Here is a 19,044-nt window from a genome sequence, read left to right on the forward strand (position 1 = left end):
GACGAGGTCCCGCTCCCAAAGTCTGTAGCAAACCTGATGCAACAGTGAGCTTAGCCACTAAGCTGGGGACACCAGGTGTCAGGGAAGAGCCACAACTCCAAGAAACACATATTTTGATTCCTATGTTTAGGAGGAATAATCTGATAAAGACAAAGAATTGTTTTTCTCTATGTTTTTTTTTTTCTATAAAACTTTACATAAAGCTCTCAAACGGAAAAGGTGATCTCATTTTCTCACACCCTCCCTCTCCTTTCCTTCTCCATCTCCATCATCTTTAGGATAAGAACGTCTCTGTGATGTTGCAGATCTTTTAGGGAACTAGCAGAGACCCTCAGGAATCTCGGGGCACACAGGAAGATGGCTTGCCACACTCCTCACTTGAGCCTGGGGTTTTCTCTTCCAGAGAGTTCGCAGGTGTGAAACTATACCAAGGGGGTGCCAAGTTCTTCTGGAGATGAGAATTTGACAGAGATTCAATTTGATGTTGACTTTGAATTTGTATCCTCACGTACAGACCACCTCCTGATGGATATGCCTGGCCCCATAAGTTTACTGAGCATTCACGGATGCAGTGGTAGAATAGCACTGTCAAGGAGTTTGGAGATCATCTAGTTTAGTTTGAGAAACTGGGACTCAGAGAGGTTAAGTGGCTTGTATCAGGTCTCACAGCGAGGAAGTGAGATAAGCAAAGCCGGAGCTTCCCTCTGCAGCGTGTGGTGTCTCACATCTGAAGAGGCTCGTCCATGGATAATTCACATGGGGGAGGTGGATAAAGCTCGCCTCCCCCAAGCTTTTCTCCTCTGCTTCTGTGCTAACACCCATTTTCTCGTTCTTCCATTTTGCTTACTAGCCTGGGAGACTCCCACCCCATGGACCTCTTTGACTCCTTTCTCTAACTTCTTGGCCTGAAGCTATTCTCGTGTATAACCAGGGCTGGGCCAGGAATTCATAAATCAGTGGCCCACTGGCTACCAGCACACAGTCTATCTCTCTTTTCCTGTAATACGCCTCCCCCTCCCTCCAATTAGTAAAGTACCCAGCCCAGGCTTATGTGCTCCTTGCTCTAAAAAGTTATAAGGACCTTGTAGAGATTCCCCAGACCAAGCAGATCAGATTAGAGGATGGCCCAGTACATACAGCAAGTCACAGCAAGGCTCTGCTGAGACTGAAACAAAACGAGCACATTACAGAGCGTTACCTGTTTAACAACATCTGTTTAGTTACAGGATTGACAAATTACCAGGAAACTATGCAGAAAATGTTACCTATCCATCCTCCCCCACCCATGTAGTCACCTCTCTACCCACTGGTCTGTCCAATCTGCTTCTAGAAAAGATTTCAGCAGCAGGCCCTAAGGAAACGTCGGGGCGGATCTGTTATCAATGGAATCGTCTTACGGATGAGATGATCAAACAAGACGGCAAAACCCCAAAATATTAACCTGACTGTAATATTCATTTTATAAAACTTAGTACTACATAAACAATACATTATTAAATACTGACATTTTCCCATATGACCTTCTTTTTAAAAATATTAAGGTAATCTTTATCATTTCCTTTAATCTCTCTCCTTTTGTGTCCTAATATCAAAAAGAAATGGTGGCGATTACCCTAATATTCAAATATGTATTATATATATAAATTTATATATAAAACGTATATAATATATGTAACAGTTAATACACATACAACGTTAGAGAGGGCTATAGGTCTTTTCTCAAATTTTTGGAAATTATCGTACAAGCCAGAAAGCTTCAGTGGATTCTGTTCTCATATTGAGCAAGTGTAAAATCATAAGGATATTTTTTCCTACTGGGAGGGCAGCTTGAGGGCAAAAAAGTCTTTCAGTAAATTACCCATGATAAGTGATGGCGAAGAAGAAAATAGGCATCATTCACAAATGCAGGTGTCAAGCGGCCGACAATAATACGGAGCACCGTGACCCGCGTCAAAGGGTATTGGAACGGTCCTCGGGTTGTGAGAAAAGGAGCCGACCACCCTTCCCCGAATGCAGAAAGTGGATCGCAAGCCCTTACCTTGGAGGGGCTGCAGGCTGTGAGTCTGTACGATGATGCAGAGCTGCAGCACCAGCTGGGGAGCGCTCTCCAGGAACGTGGCAAGCAGGTGAAGCATGCTCACGTCCGCGTACTCGTAGACCATCTTCCAGTAAAACCTCCACCGGTCATTCTCTCCGCTCTGTCGACTTCGAATACCTAGGTATATCGTGTGGAAATACCTAGAAGGGAAACACAGAGAAAAAGAAAGACCGGAGTGATAACTAAGCCTTCAAACACCAGGGCTGTTTTTTCTCTTCTGCAAACCACCCTATGTGTGCAAGCACATCCAGGAAACAACTACCTTAGTGGCTTATCACTTAAGGCCCCAAGTTGGCCCTTACTCTTAAAGGTTCACTTTGAGGAGTCACTGCAATTTTCTCCTTCATTAAAGGCATTCCAGGGGCTTCCCTGGTGGCGCAGTGGTTGAGAATCTGCCTGCCAATGCAGAGGACACGGGTTCGAGCCCTGGTCTGGGAAGATCCCACATGCCGCAGAGCGGCTGGGCCTGTGAGCCACAATTACTGAGCCTGCGCATCTGGAACCTGTGCTCCACAACAAGAGAGGCCGAGACAGTGAGAGGCCCGCGAACCGCGATGAAGAGTGGCCCCCACTTGCCACAACTAGAGAAAGGCCTCGCACAGAAACGAAGACCCAACACAGCCATAAATAAAATTTAAAAAAAATTTTTTTAAAAAAGGCATTCCATTGCATTGTAATATGAAGAGGGAGGTGAGACACAGGTGTAGAAGGGATTTGCTACTTTGATAATCTACAGACACCCTTCCTGGTCAGTTCCATCATGTGCTCAATGGTCCTCAGCAGATGGATGTCCCCAAGGGCATGATGCAAGTCAAGTTCCAGGACGTATGTGTTTGTAAACCCTCCTGATGCCTTTTTAAAAAACTTTTACTATTGAAAATTTCAAAGCTATACAAAAGAAGAAAAAAACAGTGTATTGAATCCATAATAAAATTACCCCACTGCTTGAAGAAAACTTCCTGATAATAATCACCAATGTGGTAATCTTAAGTACTGCATATTAATTTTCCAAAAGTGTTTGGAAAAGCATGAGAATGAAAACAAGCTTGGCAATCCTGAAAGCCAGTGCCATTTCCCGTTGGGTGTGAAAGATGCTGTCTCTGAATGGTCATCACATTTGATTCTGACAAACTTGTATTTGTTCTTTAATACCATGAAAAAGAAGTCAAATTATCCTATGGAGAGAAAAGACAAGAGGGTATAGATACTACAAAGAAAGTAAAGTGACATAGTCCTTGATCTAATTAGTGCTCTGGCTTTCTTGTTCTTTGGGTCATGATGTGCTCATTCCTTATGAATAGTGATGAAGTCCTCAAGATGGGGTCCTTGAGTAACAGGCCAGCGCTGTTAGGGAGAGAGTTTCTGAAACTGGTCTTCCTGCACCACCTTTGCTTCTGGTTTATCCCCTGAGGGTCACATTGAACAAATCCAATTCACCTTTTCTACACAACCTTTCTAATACTGTAAGACACCTCAGAGTCCCCAGAGATTTCCACCTTCCTCCCCTCCCTTCCAAAAGTCCTAGTGTCCCCAGCCACGTGTCCCATGACCCCCCAAGTCCCCTGACACCCTGGTCACTCTCTGAACATGCTTCAATTTCTCCTTCACAGCACCTGGTACTTTAATTACTTCTAAATGTAATATGTATATATACAATGGAATATTACTCAGTTATTAAAAAGAACGAAATAATGCCACTTGCAGCAACATGGATGGACCTGGAGATTATCATACTAAGCAAAGTAAGTCAGACAGAGAAAGACAAATACCACATGATACTGAAACGGAGCAGGACCCTATTGTTCTTCGCCCCCGCCCCGCCCCCCCATGTCTTCCACCTGCCTTTTGTCTGTGAAAGAAAATTAGCCAAAGAATAAGTTTAATCAGAGAAGTGAGAAAATGCGGAAACAAAGGAAAACAGTCCAAGGAGACCAAATAATAATAGTTTAGTCCTTAAGCATAGTCAAGGACCCGTAGTTCCTCCTTAAGGGCTATAGATAACATTCTGAGCCGTATCCTGTGAGCTGTCTTACAGATACTGAAACCCTCACCAGGTGGAAGAAGGTAACTACGTGATGACCAGGCTGTAGCCATGACATAAGCTGCCATAATTTCAAGAATTGGCCTCAAAGAAATGGGAACAAACCGACCCTGCAACTGAAGATTACCAGTCCCTAAAACAATCGAGATGACACTGGTCAGACCGCCGATGACCAATTTCAAGATGCCCGTCAGAGCTGCCTGTGCTGTTTCTGTGTGTAGCCCCTCCCTCTGTCTATAATAGCTCTTGCTCCTTGAGTGTTGGCGAGGAGTCGGCCTTTGGACAGGCGTCCGCCCTTCCCCCTGGTTGCCGGCCTCCGAAATAAAGCAACCTTTCCTTTCCTACCAACACTTGTCTCTCGAGAATTGACTTTTGAGTGGCGTAACAATATCACTTCTATGCGGAATCTTAAAAAAATGACACAAATGAACTTATTTACAAAACAGAAACAGACTCACAGACATAGAGGACGAACTTATGTTACTAGGGGGGAATGGGGGCGGGGAAAGATTGGGAGTTTGGGATTGACATGTACACACGGCTATATTTAAAATAGATAACCAGCAAGGACCTGCTGTACAGCACAGGGAACTCTGCTCAATATTATGTAACAACCTAAATGGGAAAAGGATTTGAAAAAGAATAGATACATGTGTATACATATAACTGAATCACTTTGCTGTACACCTGAAACTAACACAACATTGTTAATCAACTATACTCCAATATAAAATAAAAATTACAAAAATAAATAAAAATTAAAAAAAGAATATGGATTTATGTTATATTTCCCCTCCCTGTGAACCCAAAGCTTTCCTCTGCTATAGGTGTCTTGATCAAGTTGACTGTAGGTCAACATTCCTAAGCTGCTTTGCCACAGTTTTTACTGATTTATGTAAAATTGGTTTGTATATTTTCCTTTGTGTTCCATTTCATTCATTCCTTCCATGAATAACATTTGAAAATTTGACTCTGGAACAGAAATAAAAGGTGATTTTGTTTTCCCATCACAGTATTACGGCACAGAACAGTGGCAGGGGGGAAGGTAGGGGTTACCAGAGCTGCAGGGGCTCTTTTAACACCTATACATCACTGAATACAAAGGTTGCCTTCTTGCTTAAAGAAAGTTGACCAGAAAGTCGAAGTCCTTATAATAATTTTATCTGACTACTTAAACATTCCAAGGTTACCCCAAAACACACGCATTATATATATAATATATATTTATACAAGCATTATATATATGGGTAACATGAATGTGCAAAAGATTTCAGAATTTTAAAAATTCAGAACATGCAAAAATTTCCAAAAAAGCCCAAGGGAACTACATATGTAAAGACACAAAGAAGGGGAAAATGCCCTGCATTCTGATAAGAAGTGTATTTGCATATGTAGCGCTCTTGGCCTGAAATGCATTTTGCACATTCACATTACCTTTTCTTAGAATGACCTTATCTCTTTTCTCCACTAGGGAAACTTACAGTTGTGGTTTAAAACTCTGCTAATGTATCTCACCTCAGAAGACCTTTCTTGATGACCGCAACCGAGAATCCTTCCCTGCACCTGACTTGTGCGTGCCGCCAACACGGGAGCTACCTCACTGGGTGGGTTTATCTGTTTCTGTGTTGGCTTCTGTTCCAGACCTCCAAGGCTGGAGGGTCTCACTCATCACTGAAGCTCATCATTGAGCACTATTTTCTGTTCACGCTGGGATTCACCAAAGTGTGTTAAATTGAATTGGGGGGAAAGTCTCAAATTCTATTTCTTTATAATTAGTTATTTTCATGAGACGGACCAAGAGCCTACATCATATCAGTTTTTGCTTCCAGCTGGAAGCACACAATGGTTTATGCTATTTAACAGACATTAGCTCTATTAGGAGTATTACACAATATCAGGAGAGTTTTCTACTTTGTCTAAATCAGCAGTGATGGATATCAGGAGTCTTATGCCCACAGCTCAGTCAGCCTGGGCTTTTCTCAAGTTTGTGCTCTGAAAAACGATGACAATAGGGGGCTTCCCTGGTGGTGCAGTGGTTGAGAATCTGCCTGCTAATGCAGGGGACACGGGTTCGAGCCCTGGTCTGGTAGGATCCCACATGCCGTGGAGCAACTAGGCCCGTGAGGCACAATTACTGAGCCTGCGCGTCTGGAGCCTGTGCTCCGCAACAAGAGAGGCCGCGATAGTGAGAGGCCCGCGCACCGCGATGAAGAGTGGCCCCCGCTCGCCGCAACTGGAGAAAGCCCTCGCAGAGAAACGAAGACCCAACACAGCCAAAAATAAATAAATAAATAAGTAAATTTTAAAAACAACAACAAAAAAACCCGATGACAATAAAGAGGCTTTGCGATCACAATTGGTTCTCTTCCATCTTGTCAATATGTAAATGGTTTACCACATTTTGTCACATTATTATTTTATTTTCGCCATCTTCTTTATCAGCTGCCGGAAGGGAAGGTTGGAAGAGAAGAGGCCCAATGAGTGTGCGTAGAAATGTGGACCATGAGACACAACTGTTCCCACTGGTTCCTCACACCACATGGTAAGAAAATGTTGCCCCACGTGAATGTGGGATGAAAACACAAATTTGTACTTCAGTGTCACGTTCTTCCCCCTCTGCCACGGCTATCTCCTGTGTGGGCTGTGCAGACACCAGCCCTCCAGCTGTAGAGCGAGTCCCTGAGAGAGGTCTTCAGGGCTTCAGCTCTTGTTCCATGTTTGACCTGTATCATGCAATTCCACGTCGTGCTTCCCCAGAGGTTTGACTCCAGGGAGATCTGGTTTCATAATAATTTACTTCTCAGGGCAGGGAATTTTGTCCACGTTGACAAACAGCCCCAAACACCCCTCTACTAACTGGTAATACCAGCTGTTCTAGAGACAGAACATCAATGCAGAAAGCAAAGGAAGAATGGTCATATTTGTCATTCAGTTCTAACACATGGGGACAGATGAGGGATTATTCAAAGAAGCTAGACTATTGTGTCTTTTAATCTAGTAAACTGCATAGGGAATTGAGAAATAAATATAAAAGAATAAGCTCATGAGTTCTTTTCCACAGAAATTTAGAATGACATGAAGAAGGACTTGTGTTCCAGTGAGAAGTCACTGTGTTCCAGAAACAGGAGCAAAACTGTCAAGTTAACTCTTCTGTGTAGGTGTTTTGGTTTGTCTGTGTTTTTAATAGCTACCAGGACAGGAGCCTTGGAGTTACTTCTTGTGTTAAGCACCCTTAGGTGAGTTTCAAAAAGGGAAGAGGTTTTAAAACAGAAATATTCTGTAAGAAGTTACAATCAACCTTTGGTGAGAACTAATGATGTGGTAGACGTGAGGCCTCAGGTCTGCAACTGAACCCCAGGAGACAAAGAGGCCCCCAACGAGGGACAGCTGTGTAAGATGTCCCTGAATCAAAATCAGGACCGAAGAAACTTGGGCGGCGCTGAATTGCACCCTTGGTCGTAGACCGCTATGATGGCAACGTGAGCCTGTGCTGTCTGCCATCCATGAGGGGCCCTCATCATGGCTGCCTTTGCACCTTCACTCAGTGGATCTGACAAGATGCTTCCACGGTGCTCCATCCAACCCACCAGGGGAGTCTGGGAACTTACAATGCTGGTCAGGGATGCCGAGGGGACGCCTTGATATGTGACTCCACAAGTTTCCTTTTTTTTTAAAATAAATTTATTTATTTATTTATTTTTGGCTGCGCTGGGTCTTCGTTGCTGCATGCAGGCTTTCTCTAGTTGCGGCAAGTGGGGGCTACTCTTCATTGCGGTGTGCGGGCTTCTCATTGCGGTGGCTTCTCTTGCGCGCAGGCTCCAGTAGTTGTGGCTCGCAGGCTCAGTAGTTGTGGCGCACGGGCTTAGTTGCTCTGCTGCATGTGGGATCTTCCCAGACCAGGGCTCGAACCCATGTCCCTTGCATTGGCAGGCAGATTCTTAACCACTGCACCACCAGGGAAGCCCACAAGTTAGCTTTTGAATGGTTCTTGGCAGCCATCTACTGGGTAGACATAGTCGAGAAGTTCATGGTTGTGAGCTGCCCTCCTAGTCTAATCCAGATCCTTCACATTGCATTATAACACGTGTCTACTCTGGGGGAGGGGAGGATGGCTGATGGCCTTTCCCTGGAAAACGACCCTTTGCATACTTGAAGACAAAGGCCAAGCAGTCTTGTCTCCTTGGCATCTGTGTTATTATGATTTAACTGGGAAGTATTTTCTCCCCTCTGATTCTTATGGCCACTTAGCTTCTGATCCAAGTTTCTTTATCTGAAGGTGGAGAGAACCGTACCTCCTTCATGGCTGTGTGAGCACTAAACAAGAAGACGTGTCTCGTGCACATGTTGGGTTCACGATGTGCAGGGATGTCACTGCACACCCAGGTTATCGGTGTTCTGGGCTCATCTATAAGGCCATCTCTTTGACCCTAAAAATTCAGGTGGTTTTATGTCTTCAGTTCTTCTTGTTTCCTTTAGGCATTTTATTCTGGGGAGTGTTTCCATCACATTGGATTTGGCCTTTGCCTGTTCTTCCCGAGGTCAGATGCAGAAGGTCACCACTCTGCTGGGAAACAAGGTAGTTTCTACACCTCCTGAGTGTCAAAGGGATCCAGCGTGGGGTCCAGGTGGGGCTTGGAGGGGTCACTAAGGTTGTTTTTCTTAGGATTCTGCTTTGCTGTATTAATAAAAAGACAAATAACACCCAACAGGCATAGGTGACCAAGGAAGTTGATGTCAATGAAAAGACATTCATATAGGGAGGATTTAGAAAAAGCCATATTTATGGTTAAAATTTTAGCATAATTACCAATGAATTTCCTTCATTTAAGAAGGAAAAAAGTTTCAAGTCTTCGTCATCGAGGATGAAGTATGCAGTAAGCACGAGAGGGTAGTGGCTTAAACACACAGCCCTCATTCCTGCTGACAGGAGATGTTCCCGATAAACCCCACTCTGAAATGTCAGTGTGCCCAACTCCTCCTCTGAGGTGAACGCATTCAGAAGATGTTTGCCATCTTTACTGTATGACTCATTCATTTTCTGATAGGGTCATTCTTATTTATTGTCTTGTAGAGCATGCTAATGGAAGATAGGGTTTTCCTTACATCACAAAATGACACCAGGAATTCTGCACCAACCTTATCAACATAATCTCATTCCTAAGAACATCTTAATTTTGTAATTTCCTCAGCATTACTGAAGATGTAGACACACAAACACATCTACATAACTCCCTACCATACCTCACACACAGACACACACCCACAGGTAACCCATGCCCTCCACCTACCTACACAAAATCTAGTCCACTGATTTTCTGAAGATGTAAATTGCATTTAAATTCTCAGCTCCTTTTCATCAATATTTTCCAGGTGCAAAGATCAACCTGGACTAAATTCACAGCCCCTCACATTACCAACTTCAGACCTAAACATAATATGGCAAAAGTGATAAGCTTAGGAGGAAAATTCCAAACATTCAGCATGCCAAGCATTATATATCTAGTATGTATTTAATCTACAATTTAATGTGATTGAGATAATCTTTACATTACTTGTGGGGAAATGAGATGTATATAACAAGTCTCAGATAGTCCATATTTATGAGGAATACCTCAGTCCTTAAATAATATTTGATCAAATGTTAACTACTGATATAGCTGAATCAGAAATCATTAACAGCTATGAGGATGTTACGCATATATATTCTAATATTGCATTTTCTTTCTCTATCTTATAGCACATTAAACAGGTTAGCTGTTAACAGCTGTTATTTTTACTATCTGAAAAATGCAGAGTAAAATCTGAGCGGAAGAGCTTTAAAGAAACAACATAAATAAACACTGATTCCAGCAACTGGTATTTTCTTCTGTGGCCTGGCTACAAGCAAAGCTTTAACTATTGTATATGTATATACACTCACTATATATATATCATAATACACACACATATGTCTGTCTATCGATCATCTCTCTCTCTCTCTCTCTCATCAACAGTAGGCACTTACAAGGAACGAAATTGTATGGTTTGTCACCTTAAATATTCTGTATTGAATATTTTAAACAACAGCCATGACCACAAAACCTTGTTTTGACACCAGAACATCAAGTTTCTGTTGTCTCCATTATGCCAATAACAGTAAAAATGACAATATTCTGTCCTATATTTCTACACTGGAAAATTTCCTAGTGGCTCTTCTTTTAAAATTAGATTCTATTTCCCATCAATCATTCCAAGGGGGGGAAATGTGCGTTAGGAGGGAACGAATGCATTGCTTGACCTTATGGTTGACCCAAGCATGAGGGGTCACAGCCCTAAGGGGTCAGCCTGAGCCACCCTGGCCCGAGGGGACTGGGGTGAGCTGTCACCCGCGCTGCAGAGCCATGCCCTCACAGCGTCCTGGGGATCACCTCTCACCCAGAGCCCCTAAGCGCTCCAGTGCGCGTGTCGTGCCTCTCCTGTGCTTTTCATGGATATTTGCGATAAGGAAAAGAGAGATGGAGAATATCCTCGGGGTCTCCCAGAAATCCTCCAATGGGACAAGAACCTCAACACCTTTTCCTCACTTACGATACTTTTATTTTTCTCCCCAAAGCAACACTGCCTCTTAGACTAAAGAGGCTTTGGCTTTCTCTGCATGTATCTGACCTGTGAGCTGTATTTCCCTCACCTCTCTCTCTTGCTCAGATAATTAGAATTAATTTGGGTTCTCAGAGGAGAACAGTACTCTAGTGCTATTAAGATATTAAGAGCTTCTATGGTATAGAGCATTCTTATACAGTATGAGCTTACACAACGTGAAAGCTTACACATACTTGGTTGGCATCTTGTGTTTGATAAAAAGGTCCTTTTATTGATTTTATTTTTAGTCTTCTCTGAAAATAAAATTTACCTATGGGATATGGTTATTTTTGTTTTGTTTAATTTTCATGCATACCTTTCATAATGATACTTATTACATAAACAAGTTCTCATGTATTCCTCAAACCTAGAGTAGGAAATAATAGAAGTTTTTTCTCCACCAAATAATTTTCCTTGTAATGGGCAGTGTGACCAGGGACCCTGGGGCTACTTAGTACGTTCAGCTAAAACAGATGAGAAAGTTATTGAACTTGAAAGGAAGATTCTTTATTCACTCTGAACACCTCATGGCAAATAGTACCCAGCCTTCAGAGAGAATAAAAGGAGCATTTCTCCCCCAATTATTCTTTTCCTTAGAGTCCCAATATACTAATATTTCATAGTAAAAATCAATGTACTAATATTTTAATAGTAAACAATGTGTTAATATGGAGAAGGGTGGCTTGGAGCTAATATAGCAGTGACTGCTATTTGACATAATACTGACATGGTATAACTTAAGACTTCAAAAGATTAAAAGAATACTAGTAGAAATTATTAACTATGTTTAAAAAAACAGATTAATAGAATATTTGGTCTTATTACTCAGGAAATAGTGACTGTGACAGAATCAGAACTTCTATCCTCAGCCCTGTTGAACTGACTGATTTTATGACAAATGAGGAAAGTTCCGTTGTGTGCATGTATATAATGTTTTATTCTTTTTAAAAGACAAGATATTGCCTTGCAGCTTTTTAATCCTTCACTTGAGCAGACTTATGGCCATTTATACTTTTAAAAGTTGGCTGAAAAATCCACAGGCCTGGGGCATCTGACCCATCACATCCATTGGGCGACCAAGTTGGGAGGGAAGAGAGAAGGAGAGGCAGGTCAGGGTACCACGTTACAGCCCAGGGTGGGCTGGGGTCCTGTCTGAAAGGTCCACGAGCAGATGCACATTACAGGGATCGATTTCACCAGCACCACTGGACTCTTAAGAGTTGTTCAGGTCCAAACACAACGATTTTGCATTCTCCTTCAGATACTTTATTACTACTGTTCATATTGTCGTCTTATTAGAATTTTATTGTCTATTTATTTATTCATCCATTCTAGGGGAAGAAGAGATTCAAGCTGTGTCTCTCCAGAATCTTGGTAGAATTAGACCACATAAAACATAGTGCTGTGAAAAGATGGGGAACAGAAGGATTGTAGGTCTGCACTCACTGGGTCTAAAATACCTCATTCTGGTGCGTAGCAGAGTTTCATCGTGAGTGGCAGACGCCCATCCCTTTGCCCGGCAGAATCACTGTCCGTGAAGGCATCAACTGTGTCTCGTGTGGCCAGATGCTGAGAGGAGAACACTAAATGTTCGCTTGCTCCAAGCTTACACTGGCTGCTTTGACCCTGAGCACCGAATTTCTAAGAGCAGGGAGCTGAAAGGCTCCTCGGGCCGGAGTTTTGTAGGTTGTGCTATCAGCGCAGGAGGAGGAAAGCAGAGGAGCTTCCGGTGCTGACAGCTAGCACTTGTTCTAAGCTTGGAATGTTCCCTCCTGGGGAGGGCTTACATGGAATACAGTCCAGAGTGGCTCATGGAGATGAGTTAGGATGGGGAGAAGACCTTTCTCCATCATCATAGACACAATTATTTCCTTATCCTATTTGCTCAGCAATCTGTGTTCTCAACTGTGTTTAATAACCCAGAGAAAATTGTCCTACCACAATTGGCTGCAAAAATTTAGTGAATGGGATGTGAAAAAACAAAGAGCTAAACATGGCAGGGGGCTGGTCCTCCACCTAAGTAGTCTAACAACATGTAGCGTCCCTTTTGGGAAAACCCCAGTCAAAACGTCCATGACCACGTACCAAGCTAATAACTATGGAGATGGTGCCCTAGGAATTGTACCCACATACAAGAAGTTCAGTGATTCCAAAAGGAAAGTCCCCTTCATCTAAAACAATGAACTCTTTTACTCATTCATTCACTCAAGTATTTATTGAGCATTTATTTGGAGACAGCACTCCTCTGGGCTCTGGGAACAGAGCAGGGAATGAAACATGTACAGACTTACATCGTAGTGGGGGATGACAGACAATAAGCAAGATAAACAAGTAGAAGGTAAAATATAAAAGCTCATGCTAAGTGCCAAGGAAAATATAAGCCAGGAAAGGGAATGAGGAATGTCAGGGTGCTTGTCAATCAAGTTATATAGCCAGGGAAATTCCCTGGAGAGATGAAATCTGGGTCAAAATCCAAAGGAAGGAGAGGAAATAAGCCATCTCCACTTAAAACCTGAGGAAGAACATTCCAGGCAGAAAGGACAGGAGGTCCAAGGGGCTGAGGTGGGCATGTGCTGAGTTCATCCCAGGAGTACCAGGTAGGTGGGTGTGAGCGGGGGAGGGGGAGGAGTAAAAGGGAAAATGGGAGGGTCTGGTCTGGTCACAGAGGGCCTGGTGGGCTCTGTGCGGACTGTAACAGTGAGAAAGGAAGCGATTTGCAGGTTTGAGCAGGTGAGAGACACAATCTGGCCACGAGGTTCCTCTGACAGCTGTGCTGAGCATAGAATGAAGGGAAGCAGAGTAGAATCAGCACGGTTATTGCAATAACCTTGCAAGTGATACTGTTTGGATCTGGGTAGTAGCGGTGGAGAATAAAGCAGATTCCGGGTGTTTATTTGGCAGTTAAGGCCAATGGAACTTGCTGCCAGATCAGATGTGGGTGTGAGAGAAAGCGGAAGCAATCTTGATTCCAAGCTGTTTGCCCTGAGCTACCAGGGAGATGGAGCTGCCATTTACTGCAATGAGCAGATTATTGGATGATGATGGACTTCACACGTGGTAATTTTGAAATGTTTTTAAATATCCAAGGGGAGATCTTGGGTAGGCCATGGGATCAGGGTCTCAAATTCAGGCCCACTTATGGATGATTTGGGAGTCACTTTAGAATTTAAAGCCACAAGGTGGGCTCACCCTGACTTACACTGAGATTGTGCCAGGCTTACCAAGCATGCTGCACCTCCTCACTGGGCTTGGGTTTGATGCCCACTGAGAAGGCTTTACTTAAAAGGCGCCACACCTGAGTACATCAGGCAACCTCGGGACAGGACATCCAGCTTCTCTCGGGGAGGGTGAGTGCTCAGGGGGTCTTTCCCGTCCCAGAGCCTACCTAAGGGGGCACCGGGGTTATTTCAAGCTCCTAGGAGAAAGTTGAACGGTAGGGGCTTGGAATTAATGTGATAAGGTTTCCGTGATGTCTAATCCTAGATGCAATTTTGGTTGCCTTTTCTCAGTGCATATGCTGACCAAAATGACACAGATATGTTTAGAAAGTCTGTCTTTATAGAGTAGCCAGAAATGGCTGGGAAACAGAGAATCTGGGGAAGCTTCATGGCGACTTGAATCCCTGTCCGTGGCCCCTTGTCACCCGCGCTCTGGTACGAGATGAGGGTTTTCTCTTGACCCCTCTGCAGGCAGCTTGGAAGGGCTGAGGAGGGAATGCCCTGGGTCAGTCCTCTGCCAATGACCAGAGGTACGGTTGGAAAAATACCCCAGCTGCCTCAGGTGCTGTAATTCTGAAGTGAGTCCCTGGGGGGCTTGAGTCCCCGAGGCCCACAGTGTGACCTACTCACTGACACCCACCCTTCTGACTGTCCTCCCTTCCCGGTCCCACTTCCCCACCCCTACCAGTGCTTCCTAGAATTGCCTTCAAATCAGCCACTTACACTCAAATCCTCCTCTTGGTCACATCACAGGCTCATAGCAGCACCCTCGACGGTGCACCCTCTTCCTCTGGACGTAAATCCTCCAAAATACCACTCACATGGCATCAGTGCCAGTGGCCCCCAGATGGCTCCCAACTTCTCTGCTGGGCTCTCCAGACTTTCTCTTATCAAGTCCGACGTTACAGGTTATCTTCTCACATGGAAATGCACACGTGACCCGTGCAGACTGCTCGCCCCTCCCTGCCTGCCCTTTGTCCTTCTTCCTTTGGTGTCTGTTCACATTCGTCCTCCTGCACCAAGTGTCCAGCCAAGTCCAAGTGCCACTCCTCCAGGCTTAGCTCAAGCTTTTCCTAACCTCTCTTCCTACCACAGTGATTCTTATGCCCTGAGATTCTATTGAACTCACTCAGCACCAAAAGTCTGGACACCCCATGATCCCTAACTCTTGAGTGAAAAATAGTTTTGTTTTGCATGCAAACTCTGATCAGTTGGAGGTAACTGAGTTGGGAAGCATTCTGAGCTGGCCTTTGAGCTCCTTGGTATCAGTAAGTGACATCTGCCATCGGATGAGTGATAGCCAATGCAATAGGTATTTGGTCGAGTTGCTTCATGTGCTATTTGTTTTTGACTCTCACTAGATTACAAGTCCCTGAAGGTGATTACTCTGCAATAAGTATTTACTCTCTCTTTATTCCTTTCCAACTCATCGGCCTAAATGTAAGTTCATTAATCTAAACTTAAAGCTGAATTATGAGGTTTAAACATATATGTGTATATATATATAAAATATATACACACACACGGGGTGCGTCAAGAACCAACCTCATCACCACACACACACCATACATCACACAGGCTCAGCTGAAAATGCATCTCTGTGGGCTGGCAATTGACAGTTGTGTATGTAATAGCATATGAAGTATTTAAAACCTTTTTTGTTGTTATTCTCATCTTTGAGCATTCTGTCACACAGACCTTCCTCTTGTGTCATCATATCATATTTTATTATCAACTAGTGCCTGCCAGCCAATTTTCTTTAAAATCACAACATAAGTCAAGAGAGAATGGGAACGTACACCCATTCTTTCAGGATAGAATTTGAGCTCCTCTGGTAATTTATGAACTAAAGTCATGCATTGTGCTTTGGACTCAATTCAACCACATTAGTGGTCAATGAGACTTGATTTTGTGTTTTACGTCATAGAGGAAAATCCGACTGATTTCACGCTTTATTTAGGGGACGGTTTTAGCTGAGGAAAAATAATAGTAGTAAAAATCTAACATGTTCTTACAGCCTTTGCCTGAACTTCTATTGTGGTTTATGGAAATGTGATTCAGGATGATACATTAAATATTAAAACCAATGTAAGGTTTAATTGAAACTTATAGGGCAGCTTTTCTTAATTTACTGTCTATTGCATAATTTTTAGCATACTGCATAAAGAACAAAAGACTGCCTACACCCTTCTGTTGTTTTACCATAGCCCAGAATTAAGTTAAACTTGCTGACATTAAAAAAAGGAGGCACCATGCCACCCTGACTTGAACTCGCAATGTGGTTTTGAATGTTAGCTGAGGGGTGTACATGGACCCCGTCTGAGGGAGGTTAAGACAGTGTCTGAGCAGTTTCAAGGTTTGCTTTTGGTTTTCAGCTTTCGAGAATGAATGCACATAATCAGACAAAGGGAATTAACAATAACTTTCCACCTAAAACACAGAGGCACTGGGTAAAATGCTTTATATACATTTTCTTTTTCTTCTCAGACACTTAATGAAGGTGGTGCTATCTACTCCCTTTGACCCGTGAGGAATCCTCACCATCAGAGGTCATTTAGGACGGTTGCACAGCTAGTAAGCAGTTGAGCTGATCATAGATGCCATTTCTGTTGGTCCCCCAAATCCATGCTATCTACACAGAGCCAGACCCACTTCAGCATCTTAAGTTATAAAGCAGCCTCAGGTTTCCAGTCCAGGAAAAATGTGTCAGCTACCTATGCCTAAATCACCACTTGCTCATCTTATATCAAAATGTTATCTGGGGAATATTACGCAGCCATAAACAAGAACAAAATTCTGCCATTTGCAACAATGTGGATGGACCTAGAGAATATTATGCTTAGTGAAGTAAGACAAAGAAAGACAAGTACTGTATGATATCACTTATATGTGGAATCTAAAAAATAATGCAAATGAATGTATATGTAAAACAGAAACAGACCCACAGATATAGAAAATAAACTAGTGGTTACCAAAGGGGAGAGGGAAGGGGGCAGGGACAAATTAGGAGTATGAGATTAACAGATACAAACTACTATACATAAAGTAGATAAGCAACAAGGCTATATCATATAGCACAGGGACTCACAGCCATTATAAGTCTTACGGAAGTCTTGGTAGTAACTTTTAACGGAGTATAATCTGCAAAAATACTAAATCACTAAGCTGTACACCTGAAACTAATATAATATTGTAAATCAACTATACCTCGATAAAAATTTTTTTAAATGTTATTTGGGTCAGAACTAACTCGTTTCCTCAATATGGAGTTGAACCTGATACACCTGTAGTTCAGAGCAGGCTTTAAAGGGTGAGATTCTCTAGGGCAAGGCTGAGATTCCTATTCTGGGTCCTGACACAGAGCCATCTGCTTGTCAACAGCTGCCTGAGAGAGTTCAATTTATTTATTATTTAACTTTGTCACAAATAAGCATGAAAATGCTTTAAAGTGTCGAGGAGCGATTGTCTTCACCCCCATGGCTGCCATGTGACATGCCTCCCAGCCTCTGTCTAACTTTACTTAAGCTGTCGCTGAGTTTATTGACCTCATACAGGGGTAATGAGTGGAACCTTGCTGGAGCTGCGGTCTTTCCTCCTAATCTTTGCCCCAGGACTTCTCATTCTTGGGGCCACCCTTGACCAGGGAGGATCAGAGAAGTCACTGCATCAGAACTCCCTCTCCCCTCACCCGGGGGTGTCTAGCCCATTTCCCACAGTGGAGACCAGCTCCACAGTGCACCCTGGGCTGGTGGTCCCGCCTTTCTTGTCTCCTACTCCCTGAAACCACCTCTCCAAATAAACCACATGCACACTGGCTCTTGTCTCAGGCTCTGCTTTCTGGTGGATCCAGGTTAAGATGTTTGCCAGAAGTGAATCTAGAGCTTTATTTTTCTCCTCAAGGATTGTGCGGGAGGAGGAACTAGGTAAGTGAAAGTTGCCCAGATTAAAGATGTGAATTTAAAAACAAAATTTGGGAGAGCAATTAGCATTTTTAAAAACAGATCCTTTTTTATTTTTAAGAGGAGATCTCTCTCAAATCCACACGATTTTCTATTTTCATGAAGCCTAACAAAATTCTTACATTTTTAACTTATTGCTCAATTAAGTTTGTCATACAGGGCATGCCAAGCCAGCCTATTTCTGTTATCAGTTTTTGTTTCCACCCGGCTCAGGCAAGAGACAAAACGGAAGACATGCTGTTCATAGCAAAAGGAAGACACTTCCTACTGAGTATGGCAGCAGGGTAATCAAGAGTCACATGGTTGACTTTCTTATATGACAGGGAGGAAAATACCCTGCCTTTCCTGTCAAGAATAAGAAAACTACTTGTCCTATTCTCAGAATGACAACAGCATTCAGAGATGAGAAAAGCTAGCAAAGGGTCTTCTTTTAGAAAAATTCCCTCCAAGGTAGTTCAATGATGTTTTCAGAACATGTGAACTTTTCAGAGCACCCCCCTTCATGCCTACCTAGTTACTGAAAAACCCATTATTTTACCATCACCTCCCTACCTCCACGTACAAATTCTCTCTCCCATCCCCCTCCTTCCTCCCTCTCTCCCTTTCACTAACTTCTGTCTTTTCTCCATGTCATCATTTAACATGATATGCTCTTCCTAAACGTCTTCACTCTTCCCCAGCATAAACCGGCAAGGAGTAAGATCGTTTCTCAACCTTCATTACACATGTAAGGACTGCAATTACTAGTTGAGAAACATGGCCTTGATTCAGAAAATATCATGAAGGAATATTAAATTACATGCAGGCCCACGTAAGGTGAAAGAGGAGCATGAGGAAAATACAAAAACTAGTGAAACAAAAAATGTGATTTGATTAATGGGGCATCTTAATTCAAGAGTTCCAGTTGGATTCCAGAAACCTCCATGTGGACATTTCTAGGAACTGTAATTTCTTTTCTGTTGAAAGGAAAATCTTGATGGGAAGAGACACAAAGGCCCTTCTCAGATCACACTGGTCTCCCATCTGCTATTTCCACTGAATTCCTGAATTTACTGATGGCAGTCGCATCTACTTTGGGGGAAGAGCTAGGCATGACGTAACTACATCATA

The 19,044-nt window shown here is 43.0% G+C and overlaps 1 protein-coding gene across 1 annotated transcript in view; it reads right to left on the minus strand.

Moving 5' to 3' along the window:
• XKR4 (XK related 4) overlaps positions 1-19,044 on the minus strand; it is a 354,325-nt gene that overhangs the window by 131,240 nt on the left and 204,041 nt on the right. The window contains exon 2 of the mRNA XM_007168635.2: positions 2,039-2,238. Coding sequence (XP_007168697.2) covers positions 2,039-2,238 — 200 coding nt within the window. The remainder of the gene's footprint in view (positions 1-2,038; positions 2,239-19,044) is intronic.

Source organism: Balaenoptera acutorostrata, chromosome 17, assembly GCF_949987535.1.
Source record: "Balaenoptera acutorostrata chromosome 17, mBalAcu1.1, whole genome shotgun sequence".
In the NCBI taxonomy this organism is placed as follows: Eukaryota; Metazoa; Chordata; class Mammalia; order Artiodactyla; family Balaenopteridae; genus Balaenoptera; species Balaenoptera acutorostrata.